The sequence below is a fragment of the Sapajus apella genome, unplaced genomic scaffold (genome assembly GCF_009761245.1).
Source record: "Sapajus apella isolate SASKATOON/1434 unplaced genomic scaffold, GSC_monkey_1.0 scaffold49, whole genome shotgun sequence".
In the NCBI taxonomy this organism is placed as follows: Eukaryota; Metazoa; Chordata; class Mammalia; order Primates; family Cebidae; genus Sapajus; species Sapajus apella.
Window position 1 is genome coordinate 11,391,952 of NW_022436989.1, and position 25,901 is coordinate 11,417,852.

General features: G+C 36.9%; 1 protein-coding gene across 2 annotated transcripts in view; it reads left to right on the forward strand.

Moving 5' to 3' along the window:
- The window catches only part of ERO1B (endoplasmic reticulum oxidoreductase 1 beta), a 103,254-nt gene that overhangs the window by 25,792 nt on the left and 51,561 nt on the right, over positions 1-25,901 (forward strand). For both annotated transcript variants that reach the window (XM_032242279.1, XM_032242278.1), the window contains exons 3-10: positions 245-328; positions 2,312-2,353; positions 4,365-4,447; positions 10,608-10,681; positions 18,460-18,580; positions 19,025-19,071; positions 21,102-21,113; positions 23,692-23,718. In XM_032242279.1, coding sequence (XP_032098170.1) covers positions 245-328; positions 2,312-2,353; positions 4,365-4,447; positions 10,608-10,681; positions 18,460-18,580; positions 19,025-19,071; positions 21,102-21,113; positions 23,692-23,718 — 490 coding nt within the window. The remainder of the gene's footprint in view (positions 1-244; positions 329-2,311; positions 2,354-4,364; positions 4,448-10,607; positions 10,682-18,459; positions 18,581-19,024; positions 19,072-21,101; positions 21,114-23,691; positions 23,719-25,901) is intronic.

A 25,901-nucleotide genomic window follows, 5' to 3' on the forward strand; every position in this document is an offset into this window, starting at 1 on the left:
ATAACATTAGGGGGCTGGAGGTCATTAAAGTAGTTCTAAATGCTTTCGCTGTCACCCAGGCTGGAGTGCAATGGCATGATCTAGCTCATTGCAGTCATTTAAAACTCTGAGCCATATAGGTGCCACTAGGATAGGAAGCATTCCTTCTTATCCACTACTGTTGGTGCCCAGCACAGTGACACTTTGACAGCATTCTGTAACTATAATATGAGTTTACTAACTTTAATTTATTCTTTCTCTCAAGGTTAATCTGAAGCGACCTTGTCCTTTCTGGACAGAAGATGGCCACTGTTCAATAAAAGACTGTCATGTGGAGCCCTGTCCAGAGGTATGATAAATAAATTAAAATAATAGGGCAAAGACTGTTTTCTCTTGGACGTTTAGATAAGCATAACATCTATTTTAGGCTAATGTCAATGGATTTGGACATGTCAGCAAATCCATATGCTCTCAGCTCTCTCCTTTATAACCAGATTATTGAAAGCTCTATACTTGACACCAAAATGGGTTTGAAGATACTTGTAGACCGTGATACTGGTGATTGAATGTGGAAATACAGTCTTTTTTTTTTTTTTTTTTTTTTTTTGAGACGGAGTTTCGCTCTTGTTACCCGGGCTGGAGTGCAATGGCGCAATCTCGGCTCACCGCAACCTCTGTCTCCTGGGTTCAGGCAATTCTCCTGCCTCAGCCTCCCGAGTAGCTGGGACTACAGGCGTGCGCCACCATGCCCAGCTAATTTTTTGTATTTTTAGTAGAGACAGGGTTTCACCATGTTGACCAGGATGGTCTCAATCTCTTGACCTCATGATCCACCCGTCTCGGCCTCCCAAAGTGCTGGGATTACAGGCATGAGCCACCGTGCCCGGCCTGGAAATACAGTCTTATTCTAAAATGAAAGGAAAATCGGAAGCCTGTTCTAGGATTGGATCTGCAGTTGTCTTTTATTTCATGCTTTACTGAGTCAGCATCTTATTTCATAGGTAAAAAACAAAACAAAAACAAGCTACTGGACCCTATACTTCAAATTTACAGTGATTTATTTGGGGAAATTTCGGGCTTGGAATTATTTTCATTTGGCCTTGTTACATTTACATTTTTTAAAGACCTATACTTAATACCAAGAGAATGCTACATTTTAGACTTTGACTTTTGTTATCTAGTGTAATTAATTATATACCTCTCCTTCAACAGTAATTAGTTGTCAGCTTTGTTTTCCTTTCACTTTTTGCTTTTCTTACCTAATCAGTTAGTCTAGTTTGTCGTCCTTAAAAATATATACCAATGTCCTTCCAACAGGGAAAATTGTTTAAAAATTTATAATATTTAGTTTCCTTTAAGAATAAAATACATGGCTGGTTGTGGTGGCTCATGCCTGTAATCCCAACACTTTCGGAGGCCGGGGCGGGTGTATCACGAGGTCAGGAGTTCAAGACCAGCCTGAGCAACAAGGTGGAACCCCATTCTTTACTAAAAATACAAAAATTAGCTGGGCGTGGTGGCGCACTCCTCTAATAATCCCAGCTGCTCAGGCGGCTGAGGCAGGAGAATCGCTTGAACCCAGGAGGCAGAGGTTACAATGAGCCAAGATTGAGCCACTGCACTCCAGCTTGGGTGACAGAGCGAGACTGTCTCAAAAAAAAAAAAAAAATATATATATATATATATGTATATATATATACACACATACACACACACACACACGTATGTATGTATTATGTATTTTTGTTTAAAGTTCTATTTGATAAACCAGTTGTAATAATTCAGATACATTTATTCAAACACTAATCACTGGCCTTGTGAAAAAGAATGTTCCATCTACACACAGTTCTCCCATTGGTAAACCCTAGATTAGATTGGTAAACTCTAGGTTAATTATGTGGGTCAAAAAAGCCTTCTAGTAATCCAAAATTGCCTACCCTTTATTAAAGCAGAAGTTAAAATTGCACATAATACATTACAAAGAATTTTGAAGTTTTAAAAGTTTATTTTCTATGGTAACAAAGTTTGTAGAAGAAGTGATTATCAGTGTTTTTAACCTAAATTATGTAAATATAAGAAATACTGCATTAGGAGTTATTAGAGCTGATTTTGGCTTTCTGACTGTGTATGTCATTCAATTTTCTATACTGTATAGTCTGTATATTGGGGTAACTCTTTTACCACATGAGATAGTGTGAAAACAGAATTTGAGTGAGTGTGTATGTGCCCCTCATAGAACAAAATACTTGATGAATTAGAACACTGGATTGACAATTTGTGAAGAAATTTTAAAAAAACAAAGATGACTTTAAAAATTTTTGTTTTTCTTAAGAGCAAAATTCCAGTTGGAATCAAAGCTGGGCATTCTAATAAGGTAAGTCCCGCCTCTTCCTTGAGTGTTTCTGCTTTACGTCATGAAACTTACCATTTACTGACTGACAGTGGGTATAATAAAGCACCGTAATGTGGTTAGTTGGGAACGGAGACTTTTTGCCTCGGAATTCCAAACCCCTAACTCTTGCATCAATCACGGGTAGGTTGTACGTTCCTAGATTCTTGTGAAATTAGCTCAGTACTGTTTTTGGAATCCCTGGAAGAACTATTAAATGTAACTGTAGCTTTGGATCCCCTAGTCAGCAGGTGTTTTGTCACATAGCTATTTTTAGTCTTTTGTTTCAACTAGTCAGCCTGGCAGTTTCAGAATTATATAGAGTAAATAATTACCAAGAGATTTTGAGTAGAGTACTTTCAGATGGTATTAAGGTATTCATTTTTAATGATTGTTCTTGTCCTCTTATGAGAGTATCATAATTTATTTTGCCATCGATATGTTCTTAGATAACTGTTTATTTCTAGTTTTTCACGACTATGCATACATAATAAAGGTCATCGTACACTTTCTCTGTCCCCTTCTTGTGTGTCCTTTCCATTTTCTTCTTGCTCTCTCCTGTGTAATCTTTTGTTTTTACCTTATCCTATTTATTTTTGCTTCAGATTTGAAATAAGTAAAACCATATAAAAACAATTGAAACCCCCCAGCTCTTTCCCAGTCCGTTCTACTTCCTCCCTCCCTTGAGCTAACCATTTTTCTGAAGTATCCTTCTGTGGTTTTATATTCTTATTTCAGGTGTATCTACAAGTAATACATTTGGTACTTTTATTGCATGTGTACCCACAAGTAATATGTAATTTATTGTGTGTAAAAAAAAATTTTGTAACTTAAATATTCTTGTATTTCTTTAGGCTAAAAACTTTTTTTTTTTTTCAGTTTGTGTTTTTACTGTCTTATGCTTTTGAAATTTTCTCTGTTGGTATATGTGGATTTGTTCCTCTTACTAGCTGTGTTCAGTTGTATGACTGTAACGCATATTAGCCATTCCTCTATCAATGGACATTTCAGTTCCCAGTTTTTGGCTATTTCAAACAGTAATGCACTAGCATTTTTGTCCTTTGTCTTGTTATGCTCACATGTAAGAGCTTTTCTAGGACTGCATGTCAAGGCAGGATTGCTGAACCAAAGGCATGTCTATCTCAACATTACAAATAATACCAAATAATTTTCCAAGGCAGTTGTACCTTTTTTAAAAAAAGTGGTTGCCTTGGGATGTGTTCTCAGTGGGGCTGCAGGTTCAAAGGTTTAAGCATTTTGCAAACATACACACACACACACACACACACACACACACACACACGTATGTGTATTTATCTTTTATGTATATTAAAACCCTCTTGGGAACTAACTGTGACTGTGTGTCTGTGTGTGTATGTATGTGTGTACATATGATCAAATTTACCTCCCAAGAGGGTTTTTTTTTGAGTTGACATTATCACAAACACATCAGTGCTAATTGTTAAATTTTATTTTTACATTTTTATTTTTTTGAGACAGAATCTTGCTCTGTCACACAGGCTGGAGTGCAGTGGTGTGATCTCAGCTTACTTCAACCTTCACCTCACTGGTTCCAGCAATTCTCCTGCCTCAGCCCCCCGAATAGCTGGGATTACAGGCACGTGCCACCACACCCGGCTAATTTTTATTTTTTAAGTAGAGACGGGGTTTCATCATGTTGACCAGGGTGATCTTGAACTCCTGACCTCAAGTGACCCACCCGCCTCAGCCTCCCAAAGTGCTGGGATTACAGGCATGAGCCACCGTGGCCAGCCTAATGGTTAAATTTTAATACGCTGTTGATGGAAATAATATTTAATTGGTGGAAATTTCTGCCTCATTTTCATTTGTATTTCTTATATATGACAGGGATTTTTATAATGGAATGATCTATATTTAGTGCATATCATTGTTGACAGATTGATTATTCTGCCAGTAGAAACTGAAATAAAGAATAAGGCAATAATTATTACTAAACTTATGAACTTCTTTGCAGTACTTGAAAATGGCAAACAATACCAAAGAATTAGAAGACTGTGAGCAAGCTAATAAACTGGGAGCAATTAACAGCACACTAAGGCAAGTTTTATTTTGGTAGTATTAAGAAAATATTCCCTTGATTTTGGTAAAACATTTTTGTACCCGTTAAAGTTTTAACTAATATATTTTTTAAAGGAAGAAAGTTATTCTTTGTCCTAAATTTTGTGATAGCTTTGCCTCTTCTTGGCTGATTTATCCTTAAGTTTCTAGACTATATCATCCATAGCAAATCTTTTAAATAGTAGAAATTTACAAGATTGTTCAGCTAGCAGGGTTTATGGATCCATTCTTCCTGATTACTATGGAAGAAGGGACTTGAAGTCCTGATTTTTTTATAAATAGTAATTCAGTCTGCATGTTACATTTTGAATGGTAAAAGTTATTAGCCTGTTCAATTTCATAGATTTTTTTTTCTGCTTATTTTTCCTTATTCTAAATAGAAATCAGCATAAATAATATACAAATGGCCTCAAATTGTGCAGTGTAAAATGACTAGACATAATCAGTAGTTGGGAATAATCAGTAGTTGGGATTGGGACATTTCAGAAATCCCTTTACATTTCCCTTTGATTAGATTTGCATTTATAAGCTGGGCATGGTGGCTCACACCTGTAATCCCAGCACTTTGGGAGATTGAGGTGAGCAGATCACCTGAGGTCAGGAATTCAAGACTAGACTGGTGAACATGGTGAAACCCCATCTCTATTAAAAATACAAATATTAGCTGGGCATGGTGGCTGGGTGCCTGTAATCACAACTACTTGGGAGGCTGAGGCAGGAGAATTGCTTGAACCTGGGAGGCAGAGGTTGCAGTCAGTCGGGATTGCACCATTGCCCTCCAGCCTTGGTGATAAGAGCAAGACTACCACCCCCGTGCCCCGCAAAAAAAAAAGATTTGTATTTACATACTACAATTGCTAATGACTCAGTATAAGTTAGCAATCTTATTGAAGAAAAAATTTAATATAGGAAAATAAAAGAAACACCCACATATATATCCTCCATTTCAAATAAATAAGCCTCTATTCCAAATAAATAAATATTAACATTTTCTGCCATATGTTTTAAGGAACAAGAAACATCACAAATAAACTTAAAATTCCTTACGTTCTATTCCCTAATCCAGTAGAGGTATCTACTGTCATGAATTTGGTGGTCTATATCCAGTCCATGTTTTTGTTTTTATCATGTATTTATATGTATAAAATAGTTTTATTTTGTATATATGGTTTTATTTTCCTTTATATAAATGATATATTTAACATTCTGTAGCTTTTTTCATTACATTTTGCTTTCTAGATCTGTCCATGTTGAAACACAGATTTATTCTTTTAACTGGTGAATGATTTTCATCATATAAATATACCATATTTTACTTAGCTATTCTCCTATTGATGGATGTTTAGCTATTTTCAATTATTTAATTTTACAAAAATGCCACCTTGAGCATTCCCAAATTTTTTTTTTACATTAGAAATAAAAATGGTGAATCTTAGGATTGTCTTTTTGTACCCATTGTTGATACTGCCTGATGACATTCCATAGTACTTGGTATGAGTATGTACTGACCCCAGTGCTGAGAGCTTGTACCATTCTCTACATCCTTGCCAAAAGTTGATAACGTTTGATGAGTGTGAAATAGTACCTCATTTCTGTTTAATTTATACTTTGTGATTACTGGTGGATTTGAGCATTTTTAATTTATTGAACATTTGAGTTTCTTATTCAACAAATGAATGTCTACAATGTGCCAAGCACTGTTCTAGGGTACTAGGGATACAGTAGTGTACCTGATAAAATTTCTGCCCTTGTGTAGCTTGATCCTTTTTGGAGGAAATAACGTAATAATAATGTGTTATTAACTATTGACTTAATAAAATATATGAGAAGTAAAATGATGACTGCTAGGGAAAATAATAAAGCAGGGAAGATCAAAGAGGGCTAGGAGTGAGAGAGTGGCACTGTTTTAAATTGGGTGGTCAGAGAGACCTAAGTGATAATAGGACATTTGAACAAATTGCTGAAGAAGGTGAAGGCACGAGTCATAATATGGTTGCCTGTGGGGTGAGCATTCCAGGTATATATAAATGTTAGTTGAAATCCCACTTGGCAGGATCATGCCTAGACCTAAACACAATAAGACCAATGTAACTGGAGCCCAGTGATCAAGGGCAAAGTAACAGAAGACAAGGGCAAAAGATGCTAGGGATGGGGCAGGAGGTGGGGCAGGTAGAGATCTTACAGAGCCTTGAAAGCAATTATAATGAGTATTGCTTTTAGATTGGGTAGAATAAAAAGTCACTGGGAGGTTTTGAACAGAGGAGTAAGGGGATGTGTTGAGGGAGCCTGATGTTATGTTGCAGAAGCCTTGTTACGTGATTATTGTACTCCAAATAAGCTATTATGGTGATTTAGACCGAGTGATAGCCCTGGAAGTGATGAGAAGCAGTCAGGTTCTGGATGTATTTTGAAGATAAAGCTAACAGGATTTGCTGCAGCATTGGGTATGTGGTATTAAGAAGATATGAGCTTTTGGATGACTACAAGATTTGGAATTATAAAAATGGAGTTGCCATTTACTGACCTGTGGACACCTACAGGAGGAGCAAGTTTGATACAAAGTTATAGTCAAATTTGGATTTGTTAAGTTTGAGCTGCCTGTGAGACATCCACTTGGAGATTTCAGGTAGGCAGTTGGATACACAAGTCTGAATTAGGGGAAAGGTCTGAAAGTCAGTCAGTGAATAGATGGTATTTAGCAGCCATAAACCTGAATGAGATCACCAAGGAAGAGAGTGTAAATAGAGGAATGATCTAGGGACTAGGCTTAAGTCATTACAAGATATTGGGGTAAATTGCCAGTTTATATTCTTTGTCATTTTTTTCTCCATTGGGTTGGCTTTTAAAATTATTACGGATTTGTAAGCATTCTTTATGTAATGTGATAATCCTTTGTTGGCTGTATTGGTTGTTAGGACTTGTCTTATAATTTTGCTTATAGTTTTTTGTTGAACAGAAATTATTTTTTAAACCTAAAAAATTTAAGTATAATACACATACAGTAGAGTATAAAATTCTTAAGCGTAAAGGTCAATTTAACTTCACAAAGTGAACCCAACTCTATAGCCACCACCCAGAGCAGTATACTTGCTGCCCAGAAGATTAACATGTGTACTTTCTAGTCATTATCATCTTCCAAAGTTAACCATGATTTTGAGATACTGACTGAGATTGGTTTTAATTATTTATAAATAGAATGATATAGAACATATTCTTTTGTATCTGGCTTCTTTTTGTTAACATGTATCTGAGACTCATTCATGTTTTTGGGCATAGTAACGTTTAGTTCTTTTTTTTATTAGCATATAGTATTCTATAGCAAGAATGTGCCATGTTTCCATTTTCCATTCTGCTGTTGATAGATTATACTTTCGGGCCATTTCAAAAATTTTTTGGTGGATAGAGCTGGACATGGTGGCTCATGCCTGTAATCCCAGTGCTTTGGGAGGGCAAGGCAGGAGGATTATGTAAAGCTGCGTGTTCAAGACCAGCCTGGACAACAAAGTCAGATCCTGTCTCTACAAAAAATTTCAAAAAATTAGCCTGGCATGTGCCTATGGTCCCAGCTACTCGAGAGGCTGAGGCAGGAGGATCACTTGAGGTCATGAGTTTGAGACTGCAGTGAGCTATGATTGTGCCACTTTACTACAGCCTGAGTGGCAGAGACCCTATCTGTAAATAAATAAATAAATAAAATTTGGTAGGTACATGTGTACATTTCCATGGAGAATATACCTAGGAATGGCATTAGGTACTGCCAAATCATTTTCCAAAATTTCCACCAAATTATATTGCTACTAGCAGTGTATCAGTTACTTGTTCTACAACTTCTCCAGCAATTGGTACTATAATCTTTAGACAGCTTTATTTTGAGGTTTAATAAAATATAATACACTGCACATAAAGTATACAGTTTGATTTTGACATGTGTCCAGCCATATAACGTCATCACAATTAAGACACCATAGGCTGGGTGCGGTGGCTCATGCCTGTAATCCCAGCACTTTGGGAGTCTGAGGAAGGGGGATCTCGTGAGGCCAGGTGTTCGAGACCAGCCTGGCCAACATGGTGAAGCCCTGTCTTTACTAAAAAAAAATTAGCCAGGCATGGTGGTGGGTGCCTGTAATCTCAGCTACTCAGGAGGCTGAAGCAGAAAAATCACTTGAGCCCAGGAGACAGAGGTTGCAGTGAGCCAGGATCGTGCCACTGCACTCCAGTCTGGGTGACAGAGTGAAATTGTGTCTCAGAAAAAAAAAAAAATACACACACACCCCTGCGTGTGTGTGTATGCATATATATCTGTGTAGAGAGAGAGAGAGAGAGAGACTGGGCATGGTGACTCACACCTGTAATCCCAGCACTTTGGGAGGCCAAGACAGGTAGATCACTTGAGCCCAGGAGTTTGAGACCAGCCTGGGCAACATAGTGAGACCCCATATTTACAAAAAATAGAAATAAAAAAATTAGCTGGATGTGGTGGCGTGTGTATGTAATCCGAGCTACATGGGCAGCTAAAGATGGGAGGATCACTTGAGCCCAGAAGGTTAAGGCTACCGTGATCTATGACATCACTGCACTCCAGTCTGGATGCAGTGAGACCCTGTCTCAAAAAAAAAAAAAAAAAAAAAAAAAAAACTTATCACACCCAGAAAGTTTCTCATTCCTTATTCCATCTTTTATGCTCCTCACTTCCCAGTTTGAAACTACTGCTATAACCTCGGGACACTATCTTGAAAGGAAGTGCTGAGTTAAGCCCAAGAAACTCTCATGCAAAGAGTGTTGCATCCATCTTCAAACTGACTTTTGGAAGAGCTGAACTGGATGACCTCTAAGGCCCCTTCTAACTCATTTATAAATCAAACTGAGCCAGCTTTATTCGCATTAGATGCACAGTCAGTGTTTTTTGTGACTTAGGCGTGACTTCACCGTGGTTTTAGGCAGGGCTTAGGTGAAATAATCAGCAAAGTTTTAAATGAGAATGTGTCTCCTCAAATAAGGATGCTCAAAGAAGAAAGTTCCTGAAAGTCAGTCATACTGTTAACGAGAAAATAGGAATTTATGTCACTATTGATTTGTTCTTCACTGTTTTCAACGTAGATTCTATCTTAGTAAACACAACTTTAGTTACGTCATTTTAGCTGTAATTAGGCATTGTTTACAGCATCACGTATTTCAGTTGAGTTAACTATGGTACAATTTTTTCATTAACTTTTATTATATACTCCAATAAGGAAAAAATAACATAGTAAGTTAAACTGGAAAAATGTATTGATATAGTTGATGTCGTTCAGCCAAGCTTATGTACTTCTTTGTAGCGGTTTCTCAATTACGAAACAAATTCACGATTATGACAGGTACCACATTTAGAAATTACCTGATTCTTACCTTTATATACCTGATTTATACAGTTGTTTTGTACCTTGTTTTTTCCTTTTGTGTTATGAATAAAGAGGGTAGCAAAATTATACCTCTCGAATAGATCCTGCCATCATGAGTATTCTATACAGGGAAGGCCTGAATATAGGTTTAAGTTAACGTAGATCAAAGTTGATTTCAATAAATGTAGTTGTTCCTTATCAGTTCTTCAAGTTAGAAATCTTGATCATAGATTTTGTTAAATGTGAAGTAGGATGTAAAAGGAATGATACCCATGATAAAAGTGGCATTCATGTAACCTGTGAATACCACATTGCAGGGGAGATTATAGAAATACAGTTCTTAGTATTTTAGATCTTGTAAGTATAAAAGTAATTTAAATTAAAAGAATTCTGAAAGTATATTTAATTTCTACTTCAGTAAAAAAATATACTTAACATAATTTTTAAGTGAATTGAAAAGTTTAGCTTGAGTTTTGTGTTTAACTACATGTGATATTTATTTGTAAGTTATTTTCTAGTCAAAATTATTTTTGAACTAGTCCTAATTCAATGTAGTTAAGAAATATGAATTAACCAAGGAAATTAATATATGTATTTTTATATAACTTGTTTTTTGTCATTCCTTCATGTAATAACAGAATGTGACATCACCTAATCTTTAACTGACCTCAAATTACCTATTTTAATTACACTAGAATACAGTGTTAACATTTTCAACTCCAAATTTAATAGTTTTTCTTTTTTATTTCTCCTTCCCATAGTAATCAAAGCAAAGAAGCTTTCATTGACTGGGCAAGATACGATGATTCACGGGATCACTTTTGTGAACTTGATGGTAATAAACTATTGTAATTATTTTAACTTTAACCCTTTCATAAGACATTTTAATTGATGAAAACATACTCTGAATTACAGCTTCAATACTGGATTTTGCTTTGTAGATCTTACTATTCATAATGGCATTTATTGAGAGCCTATGTTTCAGGCCCTGTCTTCAGTGCCTTAAATACATTATTTCTGGTCTTTACAGCTACCTTCATAAGTGTGTATTATTTCATATCTGAGAAAACTGAGTCTGAAAAAGACTAAATAACTTGCCCAAGATCACACAATAGCAAGAGGCTGAGACAGGCTTTGATCCTGTATCAGAATCCAAAACCTATATTCTTTCCATTATGACACACCATCTGTGATGGACCGACAGTTGAAACCACTGAGTTATAGGTCTGTGAACAAGAGGTCTTAACAAATTCAGATGAATACTGGGGAGGACTCTAATTCTGCTTCTCCACAGCCCTTTTTCCAAGAGTCCCCTGGAATGGTAGAAAGACTGGACACTCTACCAGAGTAACTACCACTTAACAGAAGGTAATTGCAGCGACTCAAAATTTTTTATCTATGATAATATTCCCAAATAATTGTGCTGAGTAGGCGTAAATCATTGATTTGGCCTCTCTTCACCTTTTCCCTTGATAATGTTATATTTTTCATAGTGGAAAATAATTTGGGAATTAAGTATCCATGGTTGGAAATAGCAGTTCTTGGAACTCTTCAATTATCTCGAGTGATCTGTTTCCAAAAGTTTTAAAAAAAGATTCACAGGTGTAATTGTGCTGTTAATCTAGCCTATAGTGGAGTAAGTTATAGTGAGCTTCCACTGTAGTATGGTAAACTGAGAATAATGCTGGGAGACAGAATGTTATCTTGGTTTATATGGTTTTGATAAGGAAATTTTAAAGGAATTTGAGTAAGGTTATACCAAGGGGTAATTTATGAAGTATCCATCCCCTTTATGATACATAGAATTGGTAATGATTTTATCACAGCAAGCCATTCCACCTCTCCTTACTCTTGCATTTGCTCTGGTTGTCATTACAGGTGTATTTGAGTGCTTAACCCTCATAGTCACTTATTTCTAAATTGTACATTTACCTGTTCTTTGATTAAAGTATAAATAATAGTGCTTGTTTAGTAGGTTTTCAGATTAATAATTTGTGTGAATATATATTACTCTTACGGTAAATAGGTATTTAATAAAAATACTTAACTGCAGGAATTACTTGCTATAAGTAAATTGATATATAGATTACCTGCCATCATTATAAACAGTGTTAACTTTTTAAAAGTATTAGTTTCTTAAATTGTAAAAATGTGAGAGATGTTTAAGAATTTATATGAAATCATCCCTTAAGATTTTCAAGATTATATTCAAAATCAATTATTTTTATATTCTTATACATATAAAACCATGGTACCTACTAATTGGATTATCATGTCTATTGTTAGTTGTAATGTTTATATATATTCCAGTGGTTTATATGCAATTTTTTTTTTTTTTTTAGATTGAGTCTTGCTCTGTTGCCCAGGTTGGAGTGCAATGGCACAATCTTGGCTCACTGCAACCTCTGTCTGCCAGGTTCAAGCAATTCTTCTGCCTCAGCCTCCCTAGTAGCTGGGATTACAGGCGTGTGTCACCATGCCCAGCTAATTTGTTTATTTTTATTAGGTACAGAGTTTTGCCACGTTGGCCAGGCTGGTCTCAAACTCCTGACCTCATGTGATCCGCCCGCCTTGGTCTCCCACAGTGCCTGGATTACAGACGTCAGCCACGTCACCGGGCCTATAGCAATTTTTAAAATTACCGTCAGGGTAGCTTTAGAATCATTGTTTAGTTACCCTTGTTTCCTAAATTCAGTGGATTAAAACAAAAATATAAGAGTATTTACCCAGTTTGCTAGGGAATATATCCATATACTCCATTTCCTGCTGTTTTGATGTTGATAATGACTTTATTTGAATGGAAGATGATCCCTGTAGATCAAATACTTTTAAAAATAATTTAGTAATTTAATATCCTTTAAGGTAAACTGCTTTTCCTACCACTGTATCTGTTGTTGTTGTTACTGTCTTTATGCGTGGCTTGCTGCTGCTTTTTGGTTTGTGTTGCTTCTCAAATGTCACTTTATCAGAAAAGCCTGTTCTCATCTCGCTATATAAGATAGTAGCCACTATCACTCTGTCCCTTTGCACTGCTGGTCCTCACCCTGCTCAAGCACTAACAACTGCCCTACAGTGTATGGCATATTATTTAGTGTATTGATTTCTTGTCAGTCTTTTCCAGCTAGATTGTGAGCTTACTTGAGGGCAAGGGCCATGTTTTTGGTTTACTGATGTATCTCTGGTGTCTAGAACAGTGCCTGGATACAGTAGATGCTTAGTAAATATTTGCTGAATGAACTAGTTGGTTCGTAAAAAGCCTAAATAGCATGATAGATTTTTAGTTTTATTTTTTCCTTAAAATACATTCATTAATAAATGTTCAAAACAGCAGTTTGTAAATCTGGTTGTGTGTCAAAATTTCTTGAGAGCTTTATCAACTGTAGCTTCTCCTTAACTGTAAATCATATTTTAACAGTGAGTTAGTAGCAGTTTGGGTTAGGGTTGGTGATGGAGGGCTTCAAGCTCAACCCTGAGTCTATAATACAGTATTTTTTTTTTATCTGTGACCATAGCAAAGAGCCTGCACACTAAGTTGTCTATATATGCCACCATTATGTTTAAGAGATACATGAGTTAGGAAGTAGGGAGGAATGTTTAATATCCTAGAAAATGTGATATGACCTCATAACTATTAAATTAGGACAGTGAGAAGGAAATTCAGTTAGTAAAAATCGTATACTTGAGGTCCAGGCACGATGGCTCATTCCTGTAATCCCAGCACTTTGGGAGGCTGAGGCAGGTGAATCGCCTGAGGTTAGGAGTTTGAGACCATCTTGGCTAACGTGGCGAAACCTTATCTCTACTAAAAATACAAAAACTGGCCAGACATAGTGGTGTACCCTTAAAGTAGTCCCAGCTACTCAGTAGGCTGAGGTGGGAGAATCGCTGTAACCTGGGAGGCCAAAGTTGCAGCGAGCCAAGACTGTGCCAGTGCACTCCAGCCTGGGCAACAGAGTGAGACTCATCTCAAAAAAATAAAAAAAAAAAAAAAAAAAAAAATTTGAAGAGGAGGAAATAACACTATTTCAACTCAATAAATTCCCAGAATAAGGAATTATGAAGCTGCTTTGTACAGACAGAAGTAAAACTTTTGTGGGGAGGACATAGTAGATGGCTAGATAATTCAGTAAATGGTTAGATAATCTGAACAAACTGAGACAAGTTGCAGTTCAGGAAGAAATTAAAATCCACGTTGCAGATGGCCCAGGGGTAGGAGTGGGCAATACCAACTACTGGGTTTGTAGAGAATTTGGCCTGTAGATGTTTTCTCCCACACACTTTGCTCACTCTGGATTGTCCTGTGAAATTCTTGTCCGTATTGAGCAGAGGTTGGTAAGTTTTTAAGTAAATGGACTAATAGTAACTATTTTAGGCTTTATAGACTGACTATAGGATCTGTGTTGCAATTACTTATCTCTGCCATAATAGTGTGAAAGCGCTATATAAGCAAATGAACATGGCTGTGTTCCATGAACACTTTATTTACCAAAATAAGCAGCAGGCCAGATTGGGCACATGAGCTGTAGTTTGCAAACTTCTTGCTTGTATTGGTTAGCAAAACCCACCCTTTTCATGATTTGAAAAAGTATTACAAGATTTTTTTTAAACTATTGATTGAACTAAGGGAGCAAACATTAAGAACATTGAAAATGTAAGTTTTACTTAAAGTAGTTATAAAAACTGATATAATTGAGCTGTGTGTTGTGGTGAGCACCTAGAGTCCCAGCTATTTGGGAGGCTGAGGCAGGAGGCTTGCTTGAGCTGAGGAGTTCAAGTCCAGCCTGGGCAACATAGTAAGACCATATTAAAAAAAAAAAAAAAAATGAAAAACCAGATATAGTTGATTTTTCTCTTGTGATTTTTTTTTAGCTCCCTTAAAGTATATTTTATTTCATTTTATTTATTTATTTATTTGAGATGGAGTCTCGCTCTGTCACCCAGGCTAGAGTGTGGTGGCGAAATCTCAACTCACTGCAACCTCTGCCTCCCAGGTTCAAGTGATTCTCCTGCCTCAGCCTCCTGAGTAGCTGGGATTACAGGCCCATGCCACTACACCTGGCTAATTTTTTGTAGTTTTGGTAGAGATAGGGTTTTACCATGTTAGCCAGGGTGGTCTCGATCTCCTGGTCTTGTGATCCACCCGCCTTGGCCTCCCAAAGTGCTGGGATTACAGGCATGAACCACCACGGCCGGCTTAAAGTATATTTTATATCACCATGGTTTAATATCTGAACCATGATTTTTCTTTATTGGTTATTTAGTTTTGTTAAGTGAAGAGGTTGCGCATTTGTAGGGGACTCTATACACTTATAGTCTTAAATGTACACACACAAATTTATAAATATGTACATAGATATATATGCATCAGAGAAGATAATGTTACATTTAATTGTGAAGCTTATATATAATTCAGTTTTGCAGATGAATTTATTCAGGAGTAGCTTATGAAAATTAAAACTATACTACTTAAAAATTAAATACTGAATTTTAAGATTTTTTATTTCTTTACTAAAAGCCATACTTTTTTTAAAGACAGGGTCTTGCTGTGTTGCCCAGGCTGGAGTGCAGTGGTGCCATCATAGTTGACAAGCCTCCAACTCCTGGGCTCAAGCAGTTCTCCCACTTCATCCTCGCAAGTAACTGGGACTAGTGCCTATCAAAAGCCATACTTACATTTCATAATTTGACTGGGCACAGTGGCTCACACTTGTAATCCCAGCACTTTGGGAGGCTGAGGCGGGTGGATCACTTAAGGCCAGGAGTTTGACACCAGCCTGGCCAACATGGTGAAACCCCATCTTTACCAAAAAATACAAAAATTAGCCAGGCATGGTGGCAGGCACCTGTAATCCCAGCTGCTCAGGAGGCTAGGCATTAGAATCACTTGAACCTGGGAGGTGGAGGTTGCAGTGAGCCAAGGTGGCACCACTGCACTCCAGCCTGGGCAACAAAGTGAAACTTTGAAAAAATATACACGTATATGTTATACATGCAATACACACATTTCATACACATGTAACATGCATGTTATACATATAACGTGTGCATGTTGTGCACATGTAACATACAATACATGTGTGTGTCATGGGTGCAATACATACACATTACACATATGACATGTATGGCACACTGGGTCTGCAGCCAGAATTTAATGGTGACATTTGCGCAGTGTCATGTGCCATGTCTGGCATGTATGACATGTATGTGCCATGTAGTGTATGTGCTGTTGTGTGTCATGTATGGGGACATGTAGGTTTCACATGGCACATGACACACATGACGTGCGTGTCGTTTGTTTCATGTCATGTATGACAGATGCGCCATGTATAACGTGTGGCCTGCGTGGTCATGTATGACATGTATGAGTCGTGTCGTGTATGGCCTGTCATGCATTACACGTGTGTCTTGTAAGTGCCATGCATTACAAGTACGTGTCGTGTCGCGTGTTGTCATATATGGCGTGTGTCATGCATGTTACGTGACATGTATGCGCACATACATGACAAGTGTTGCGCGCATGACATGTGTGACATACATGTCATGTATGTGTCATGTACATGCCATATGTGCTGTGTGCATGTCATGTGTCATGTGTAGTACGTGCCATGCATGTGTACATGTTACATGTGTCATGTGCATGCCATATGTGTCGTGTGCCATACATGTCATAGATGTACATGTAATACGTTTAATACTTTTTTTCCCATAATTTGAATGTTTTAAATTAAGATTTTAAAAATTATTGTTTTTGAGTTCTGAGTCAATCTGTGTTCTTGGACAGTTTTTTCTATCCATCTGTAAATTGTTTTCTTTGCCTTATTTTTTATAGTGGAACATCTATATAGATTTAGAGCTAGAAATAGAGCCAGTATTCTTACAGCCTGCAAAATCATGTTTCTACTAAATTATATGTAATCCGTTAAATATACTAAATTGTTAATTATCATTGTATTCTTCCTACATCATGAAAGTGCCAGGCGGGTGGATCACCTGAGGAGGTGGATCACCTGAGGTCAGGAGTTCAAGACCAGCCTGGCCAACATGGTGAAATCTCGTCTCTACTAAAAATACAAAACATCAGCTGGGCATGGTGGTGGGTGCCTGTAATTCCAGCTACTTGGAAAGCTGAGCCAGAATAATTGCTTGAACCTGGGAGATGGAGGTTGCAGTAAGCTGAGATGTGAGCCTTTACACTCCAGCCTGGGCGACAGAGCAAGACTCTGTCTCAAAAACAAAAAGTGCCCGGTGATTCTTGGAAGTTACGGATCAAGATGCTGTTTTGCTCTTATGATCATGGATAATCCCAGTCTGTGGTCATTGACTGTCCAGGGAATATTGTTTACTGACAGGAAAATATATTATCAGTTAATGGAAGGACATTTAATGACTATATTTGATCCCTGTTTTAAACCAGCTGCCTATGTACTATTGTTTATACTCATGACAACAAACGGTTAGCACATAAAGGAATATATCTGTGCCATCGTATATAACACTTGAGCTTATATGTATTATGAGCATACATGTGTGAGGCACGGTCTTTTTTTTTTTTTTAGGTATGAAAAGTATATGTTTTCCATTTCTATTCAGAATGTGAGCCTCAGTAATTAAGATTATTTTTTAAACCTTTTGTATTCTTCAAAGATCTCAATTAAAATGTCCAAATAGGGCCAGCCGTGGTGGCTTATGCCTGTAATCCAGCACTTTGGAAGGCTGAGGCGGGCAGATCACAAGATTGGGCGTTCGAGACTAGCCTAGCCAACATAATGAAACCCTGCCTCTACTAAAATATAAAAATTAGCTGGGCTTGTTGGAGCATGCTTGTAGTTCCAGCTACTCGGTGGTGAGCCTAGATTGTGCTACTGCACTCCAGCCTGGGCGACAGAGCAAGACCGTGTCTCAAAAAATCCAAATAGTGGAGATCTGGTAAATACTCATTTGGGTTTCCATATGGAAAATGGTTATTTAATTTTAAATATTTCAACAAGTTTTTGAAAGTTGTGCCTACTATGTTTTAGTTTGAGAGCGGAAAAAGCACTTCAATACCTTAACATCAGTAAAAATACTAATACATATTTTTTTAAAACTAGAGCATTGGTATAGCTTTATGAGTAATCAGATTTGGATCACAAAGTTATGGAGCCATGTACTTTGTAAGTCGCAGCAGAGAGTAGCAAGGAAATTTCCATTTTCTAATACAATATGTGTTACAAAATGTTACTAAGCGTGTGGTTAGGTAGGTATATTCTTAGGGAAGAAATCATATGAAATATTAAAGCAGATTATGATTTTGTTTGGTCTTTTCAATCCTGGGTGGTTAAAACTTAAATGATTCACATCTCTAATAAGATGAAGGGGATGTTACTTAAAAGAGCACTTGAGTATCCAAGGGAAATGGAAGAGCCGTTTTTTCTTAAGGAATTTGTCCAAGTCATTACAAATCCTGAGTCAAATACAGTCACAAGTATACTAACCACTATATCATTTAAGTTGGAGATTACTTGAAAAGCATGGTATTTCTCTTACCTTTGGGTAGTCTGGTTTGCTTTGTACTGTTAAATTTTAAATAAATGGTGAAATATAGATGGTTTTTATGAATTGTTTGTTGTTCAGATGAGAGATCTCCAGCTGCTCAGTATGTAGACCTATTGCTGAATCCAGAGCGTTACACTGGCTATAAAGGGACCTCTGCATGGAGAGTGTGGAACAGCATCTATGAAGAGAACTGTTTCAAGTAACTGGAGGGGATGGGGGAAGAAGGAATGACTGATAGGGTGGGGAGATGCCAGGTGTGGTGGCTCACGCCTGTACTCCCAGCACTTTGGGAGGCCAAGGCAGGCGGATCGCCTGAGGTCAGGAGTTAAAAACCAGCCTGGCCAACATGGTGAAACCCCTTCTCTACTAAAAATACAAAAAAATTAGCTGGGCATAGTGGCAGGTGACTGTAATCCCAGCTACTTGGGAGGCTGAAGCGGGAGAATCACTTGAACCCGGGAGGAGGACGTTATAGTGAGCGGACATCATGCCGTTGTACTCCAACCTGGGGGACTGAGCAAAACTACGTCTCAAAAAACAAAATGAGAGGGTGCGGAGAGTAGTATGTGTTTCTGTTGGAATAAAATTATATACTACAATAGTCAAACCATTTTACATTTGGGTATTATGCTTTCTTTTTCAGGCCTCGATCTGTTTATCGTCCTTTAAATCCTCTGGCACCTAGCCGTGGTAGGTTTTTCATATGTGCATTTTCATGCTTTTCATTGTTTATAAAATGTCTTTGTAACTAAACTTTATATTGAAAAAAACTTTCAATTTTATATTTTGGTTAGTTTGAATGACGAACAAAAAGTATAAGGTTAGTTCATAGTCAGGTCTCAAGATTTCTAGGCATGTTTTACATAATTACTCTTACTGAGTGTGTGTATGTGCCAGACTCTAAACTAGGAAGTTTATGTAAAATAATTAGAATACGTAAGTAATCAATATATGTCAGATTTCCTGGGGACCTCTTAAAAATCTCAGGCCCTACTCTATTCCAGTTAAGTCAGAATCCTTGGAATGAGAACTGCAGGCGTTGGTATTTTTTTTTAAACTCTCCAGATGGTTCTACTGTGCAACCAAGTTTGACAACCGATGTTTCATAACAGTGCTTCTAGACTTCAGGGTGCATACAGGTCACCTCGGAGCCTTGTAGACATACAAGTTCTGATTCTGTAGATCTTGGGTGAGGCCCAAGAGTCTAGCAAGCTCCCAGGTGCTGATTCATATGCCACACTCAGTAGGAAAAACGTACAACAATTTTAGAAGTGTATTACTTTATAATAAGGCATAAAGTAACCAGTTTCCACATGGGACTGGTGAACACATGAAATTGGCAAGTGTGAAACTGAATTTTAAATTTTATTTAATCTTAGTTTATTTAGATGTAAAAACCATATTGCCGTTAAACAGAACCTTATTGTTTTGGTAAGACTGCTATACCTTTGCATCATGTAACATATTTTTGTTGTGGTGTGTATACTTTTGACTTTTAAAAATGTGTCTTTTGGAAACATTTTAAATTAACACTTGTGGCTGGCATTTTGTTTCAATGGAACAGCATTACTGTCATCAGTGGGGTACATCCTCATTCTATTCTCAATGAGGAACCAAACCGTGGGAGCAACCCTGTAATTGATCTGCCATTCCAATTAGACCAAGAGTGTTTTAAGAAGTTTAATTTCCTGGTCTAAATTGATATCTTTAGACCTTTCTGAGAGCCAAATGGACTTGGAAGGGTTTGCTCACTCTGTCACAATGTGGCAAATACTCTTTTTCCCCAAATTCATATTGAAACTGCCTGGAGGAGGAAGTTGGGCATGTTAAAAGGCATGCCTGGCGTCTTATTCTTTGTCTCTTTTACTACTTTTGCCTCACAGCTGAAATCTTTTTTCAGAACCCAGTGACGCGCAGAGCTGCTGTGGTAGCCCTAGAGCCCAACCTCTGGACTCTTCCGCACCTCCAGGCCTCCCTGAAGCAGCACCCTGCCAAGGGTTTCACTGATTACAGTTTGGGATCTCCTCTTCACAAGGCATATCTATGCTGAGGAGCAGTAATTTAGAAGGGAAAAAGATTCCAGGATGGGAACAGTCGCATTCAGAGAGGGCTGTGTACATAATGATTAAAGGAGCCACGTCATATATGTTAATTAATTACTGAAAATAGTGGTCTTTATGACTATTTTTAGTTGGTTTCTGATATTTTATTGTATTAAAAAATATGCAAATCTTTTTTTTCCTCCTTCTTTGAGACAGAGTTTTGCTCTTGTTGCCCAGACTGGAGTGCAATGGCTCGATCTTTGTTCCCTACAACCTCCGCCTCTTGGGTTCAAGCGATTCTCCTGCCTCAACCTCCCAAGTAGCTGGGATTACAGGTGTGTGCCACCAGGCCCAGCTAATTTTTGTATTTTTAGTAGAGACACGGTTTCACCATGTTGGCCAGGCTGGTCTCAAACTCCTGACCTTAGGTGATCCACCCACTTCAGCTTCCCAAAGTGCTGGGATTACAGGCATGAGCCACTGCGCCTGTTCAAAATGTGCAAATGTTATACTCTTTGGCCTATATTCTAATTAAGAGGACTCATTTGCAGGATGTCTACTCACTGACCAAGGTTTGTGATATAATTAATAGTTTAACAGTTGTAGTCTCAAAAAAATAGTAGTGGGATCTGAGCTATGTAAGACATTTTCTGAAATCTTTTTTATTTTCTCTTTTAGGTGAAGATGATGGTGAGCAAAACTCATGTTTGTGTTTGCTTCAAGTGTGGAGGAAATATTTTTTAACAAATAGAATTTGATTTTTCCTTTACATAAAAGGAAAGTATTTCTATTTTCAAAAGAAAGTATTTCTATTTTTTAAGAAAATAGCTACTAATGAATGGTAACAAAAAAAAAGATTATATATATCTATGTATATGTATATAGAAAGTTATCCTGTGTTTCCAAAAAAAAAAAATATATTACCTAAATGCTTAGTTTATAAATCAGATTCATATTCCAAGTTCCCCATTTTCTGGTTATTATTTAATTTACTTGAATATGTTCTGAGGAAATGGGAAGAAGTTAAGGTAGTTTTACCAGATCATTTGTTTTGTGACCTCTTTATTTTCTTACTGACTTTGAAATTTCTAATCTCAGTTATCAATATAATAATCTGATGATGAGCCATTTATCAACAATTGATTACTGAATGAATGTTGGTTAAAAGATACCCCCAAAATAGCCATTTCTCTGTATGAGCTGAGGATGTATAGGATAGTAGGAAAGATAAGCACTGTACATAAACAGTGGTAATGAGGTGAAGAAATACTCCACACATGGTATAAATGGTAGGTAATATAGAGCTCCTTAGAGGAGAAACAGATCGTATCTCACAGGAGTGATACGGTAAAGCTTACTGGAGGAGGTAGTGTTTGAGATGAATTTTGAATAATGGGAAAGATTTAGATCAATAGAATTGGACAGTACGTGTTGGAGGAAACAGCATGAATAGCTAGGAGTTGAGAAAGAGAAAGGCATGTTTAGGGAGATAGTAAAGAGACCCTTTTAGTGGTAGGTAAGACTATATGGTGGTCATTTAAATTTAGAAAGATTGATAGAGGCCATGTTTTTTAGTACATTGGGTACTAGGCTTTTCCTGTTGGCACTTGAGGTTTTTTGAATCACAAGTGATACAGTGATAAATGATCCTTAGTATATGTTGAATGAATTAATCTGTTAGATGTTTTCATTGTTGTGTACAGTATGAAGCCTCTCAGTAGGCAAAGTAATTCCCCACCATCTAATTTATCCCTTAGACGTCTTACTCGGCTCATCTGTGTGTTCGGTTTTTCTATAATTTCTATCATTCTCAATTTTAAAAAACAAGGATAGGTAAGTCAGGAAGTGCATTAACAATTTTGATTCTTACTGACCACTCCCCCCACCCCCACCTCAGAAGAAGGATGTAGGGCCAGGAATGGTTCTTTTTTTAAGTTAACAAATAAAAATTACATATTTGTATCATGTTTAACATGATGTATTGAAATATGTATACATTGTGGAATGGCTATATTGAGCTAAGTTGTTCACGTCATTTTATTTGCCGAAAACACTTAAAATCTCAGCAGTTTTCAAGAATCCAATATGTTGTAATTATAGTCACCATACTCTACAACGGATCTCTTGAACTACTTTTCTTTAACTGATATTTTGTATCCCTTGACCTGCATCTCTCCAACCCCAGGAATAGTTCTTACAGCATTGGTAAACAGATTAGTCAAGCCCTTCTCCATTCTATTAATATTAACTTTCCTGAAAAATTACATTGAAAATTAAGGAATTTTTTTTAGCTGTCCCTTAAAACTTATTCATCTTAGAAAATTGAGGAAATATACTTAGTTTTATTGGATTAGGGAAAATGGAATAATCAATAGTTGGATGTTTATATTAATTATAAATTCACTATTTTTCAAATATTTAAAAAGCACTATGGTTGTTAGGAAAAGCACATTTGAGATTGTTAAAAATGTTTGCCCCTATGTTTTCAGATGCTTAAACCTTCAATGAATAAGATGCTTAAACCTTCAAAAAAATAAGATTTATATGCTTTTTTTTTTTTTTTAAAGAGGCAGGATCATGCTATGTTGCCCAGCTTGGATCTGAACTCCGGGCTCAAGTTGTCCTTCCGCCTCAACCCTCTGAGTTAGCTGGGACTACAAGTCCAAGCCACTGTGCCCAACTCGTAATATTTTGACTGAAATGTTTTCTTAAAAAATTTAATAGTCAAAATATCATTTGTAAAAACACTCTTCAAGCTACTTAAATTATTTGTAGGATTTATTTCCTAGAACCATATGCCTATTTTTTTAAATTTTACTTGAAGCAGTAGACAGTTTAGAGAGATTACTTAATCTCTCATACATTTCTCTTTGTTGTTGTTGTTTTTTGTTTTGTTTTGTTTTTGAGACGGTCTCACTTTGTCACCCAGGCTAGAGGGCAGTGATATGATCTTGGCTCACTGCAACCTCAGCCTCCTGGGTTCAAGCACTTCTGTCTCAGCCTCCCAAGTAGCTGGGATTACAGGTCTGAGCCACTATACCTGGCTAATTTTTTGTATTTTTAGTAGAGATGGGGTTTCGCCAAGTTGGCCGGATGGTCTTGAACTCCTGGCTTTATGTGATCTACCTGCCTCGGTCTCCCAAAGTGCTAGGATTGCAGGCGTGAGCCACCATGCCCTGCAGAAATATTTTATACACCTAAATTATTCTAGTTTACAAATGGCCATATAATATTTTAATCCAATTTTGTCTCTCTCTCTTTCTCTCAGGGGAGTCATTCTACACATGGCTAGAAGGTAAACATTCTGTTCTAAATTGGATTTTTGTAAAAAGAAAAACACCGATTTATTTAGCATATTTTTGTAAGATTTAGGATTTTATTACCTAGTCAACTAATTTTGACAGTGTTTGAAAGAAAACAACATGTGTTTTAGGTTAATATATATGGGGATAAAATTATGTGAAAAATTTGAAGATAGTGGTCAACTAAAAACCAGGTTTATATAAATACACAGGCCAAATACTGTCATCAGGTTTTCATAGCTGGTTCACTAATCTTATTTCTGTTCTATATGTAATGTTCATTCAGACTACTACTCTAGTAGCCAGTATACAAAATATTTTAAAAGTGGAGGCATTCCTTTTCGAAAGAAGTACTTTTTCTATATAAAATTAATGGAAGATAAATATGAATTCAAAAGGTTCTAAACATGTTTGCCCATGTTAATATAGTCTAACCTTGCCTAATTAAAAGATAAAGCAATATAGATCCTGATGTGTTAGATACTTTTGCATTCTTGTACTTCCAGTGTTGAAAATATCAAATGCTATTAATGGAAAGGTGAAATGTTGTAGAATTTTAGTAACTTAGGTTAATAACTGGATATATGATGCTTTTAAAAATTTACCTTACCAAATTGCCATTCATTTATGAAATTAAAAATTAAAATATATTAGTAAAAGATAAGCAAGTTGAATGACATAGGAAAATTGACATTTCATAGCCGTAACCTTATAGGAATACTACAGAGTAATACTTATTCTATTTTATGAATGTCAATTCATCATGTTATCTTAGTAATATTATTTCTTTTTTGTTTGTTTTTTGAGTCAGAGTCTTGCTGTTGCCCAGACTGTAGTGTAGTGGCTCACTGCAACCTCTGCCCCCGCCCCCAGGTTCAAGTGATTCTCATACCTCAGCCTCCCAAGTAGCTGAGATTACAGGCGCCCGCCACCATGCCCTGCTAATTTTTGCATTTTTAGTAGAGATGGGGTTTCACCATGTTGGCCAGGCTGATTTGAACTCCAGGCCTCAAGTGATCTGCCCACCCTCCTCAGCCTCCCAAAGTGCTGGGATTATAGGTGTGAGCCACCACCTGGTCTATTTCTTTGTTTATGATGAACTATGTACATATGTTGACCATTATTAAAGTGAACATTATTGATGTGCAAATTCTGTTAGGAGTTATATGGGAAAATTGCTTATGTAGAAGATATTCAGCTTTGTTTAATTATTAAACTGTACTCTAAAGATAGAAATTGTGGAAAGTAGCATTTAGGCTAGAAGAGGTAGTCACAGATTCTGAGTGCTAATAATGAGAATGAAATTTAGAAACAGTATTGGATTCTACATACACTATATCAACAACCATTCTTCCAGTCTTACTGTTGTTTAGTACCTGAATATTGATACATGGTTCCAAAGAGCGTTCCCTTACAGGCAACTGACTCAGCGTTTTCTGAGATTCAGTTTCCTCATCTGGAGCTTGGAGAGTAGCAGTAGCAATCCTACTAACTTACACTGTGAGTGTAGATGATGCCTGTAAAGGTTCCTTTGGAAACCACTAAACCATGTCCAAATGCCAAATATTACTGTTACAGTAAATGCAACCCCTTTCAGAGAATTCAGTTGTTGGAAATGGATTTTACTGAAATTAAGTCAGAAAGTGGAAGAAGAGAACCATTTTCTAAATTGTGTAATTAAATTTGCTGTGTGTTGTTAGAAGTTGGTAGATTCTCCCTTCTTAAGTCAGCTTTTGCGGATGTTACTTCAGAGCGAGATTGAGAAGGCTTTTGCCTGGGCCTCAGTAATTAAAGATGCGATCCAGCCTGGCACAGACTATAGGCGAGGAGAAACTCTCCAGCAACTTCCGGCTAAGTGTGTTGTATGTCTGGGTATACTTAGTTGGTGCATATTTTATTATTAATCTGGTTGAATTTACCTGTTTTTCACAGTTTGTGGAAATACATTCTATTCCTCTCCCCTCACTTATCCCCTACCCCATGTCAGTGTAGGGGCTTTGTGGGCTTTGCGAATTATAACTGCCTCCCAGTTTTCCGGGTCCTGGTTTGTAGGCATATGGATTTTCGTGAGTTTTGCTTTGCTTACTGTCCCTTTTCTAGTCTTTATCCATTTTATTGGACATAAGCACTGCTTAGAGGGGTTGGGAAGAAAACAAGTGAACTTCAAATCTGATAT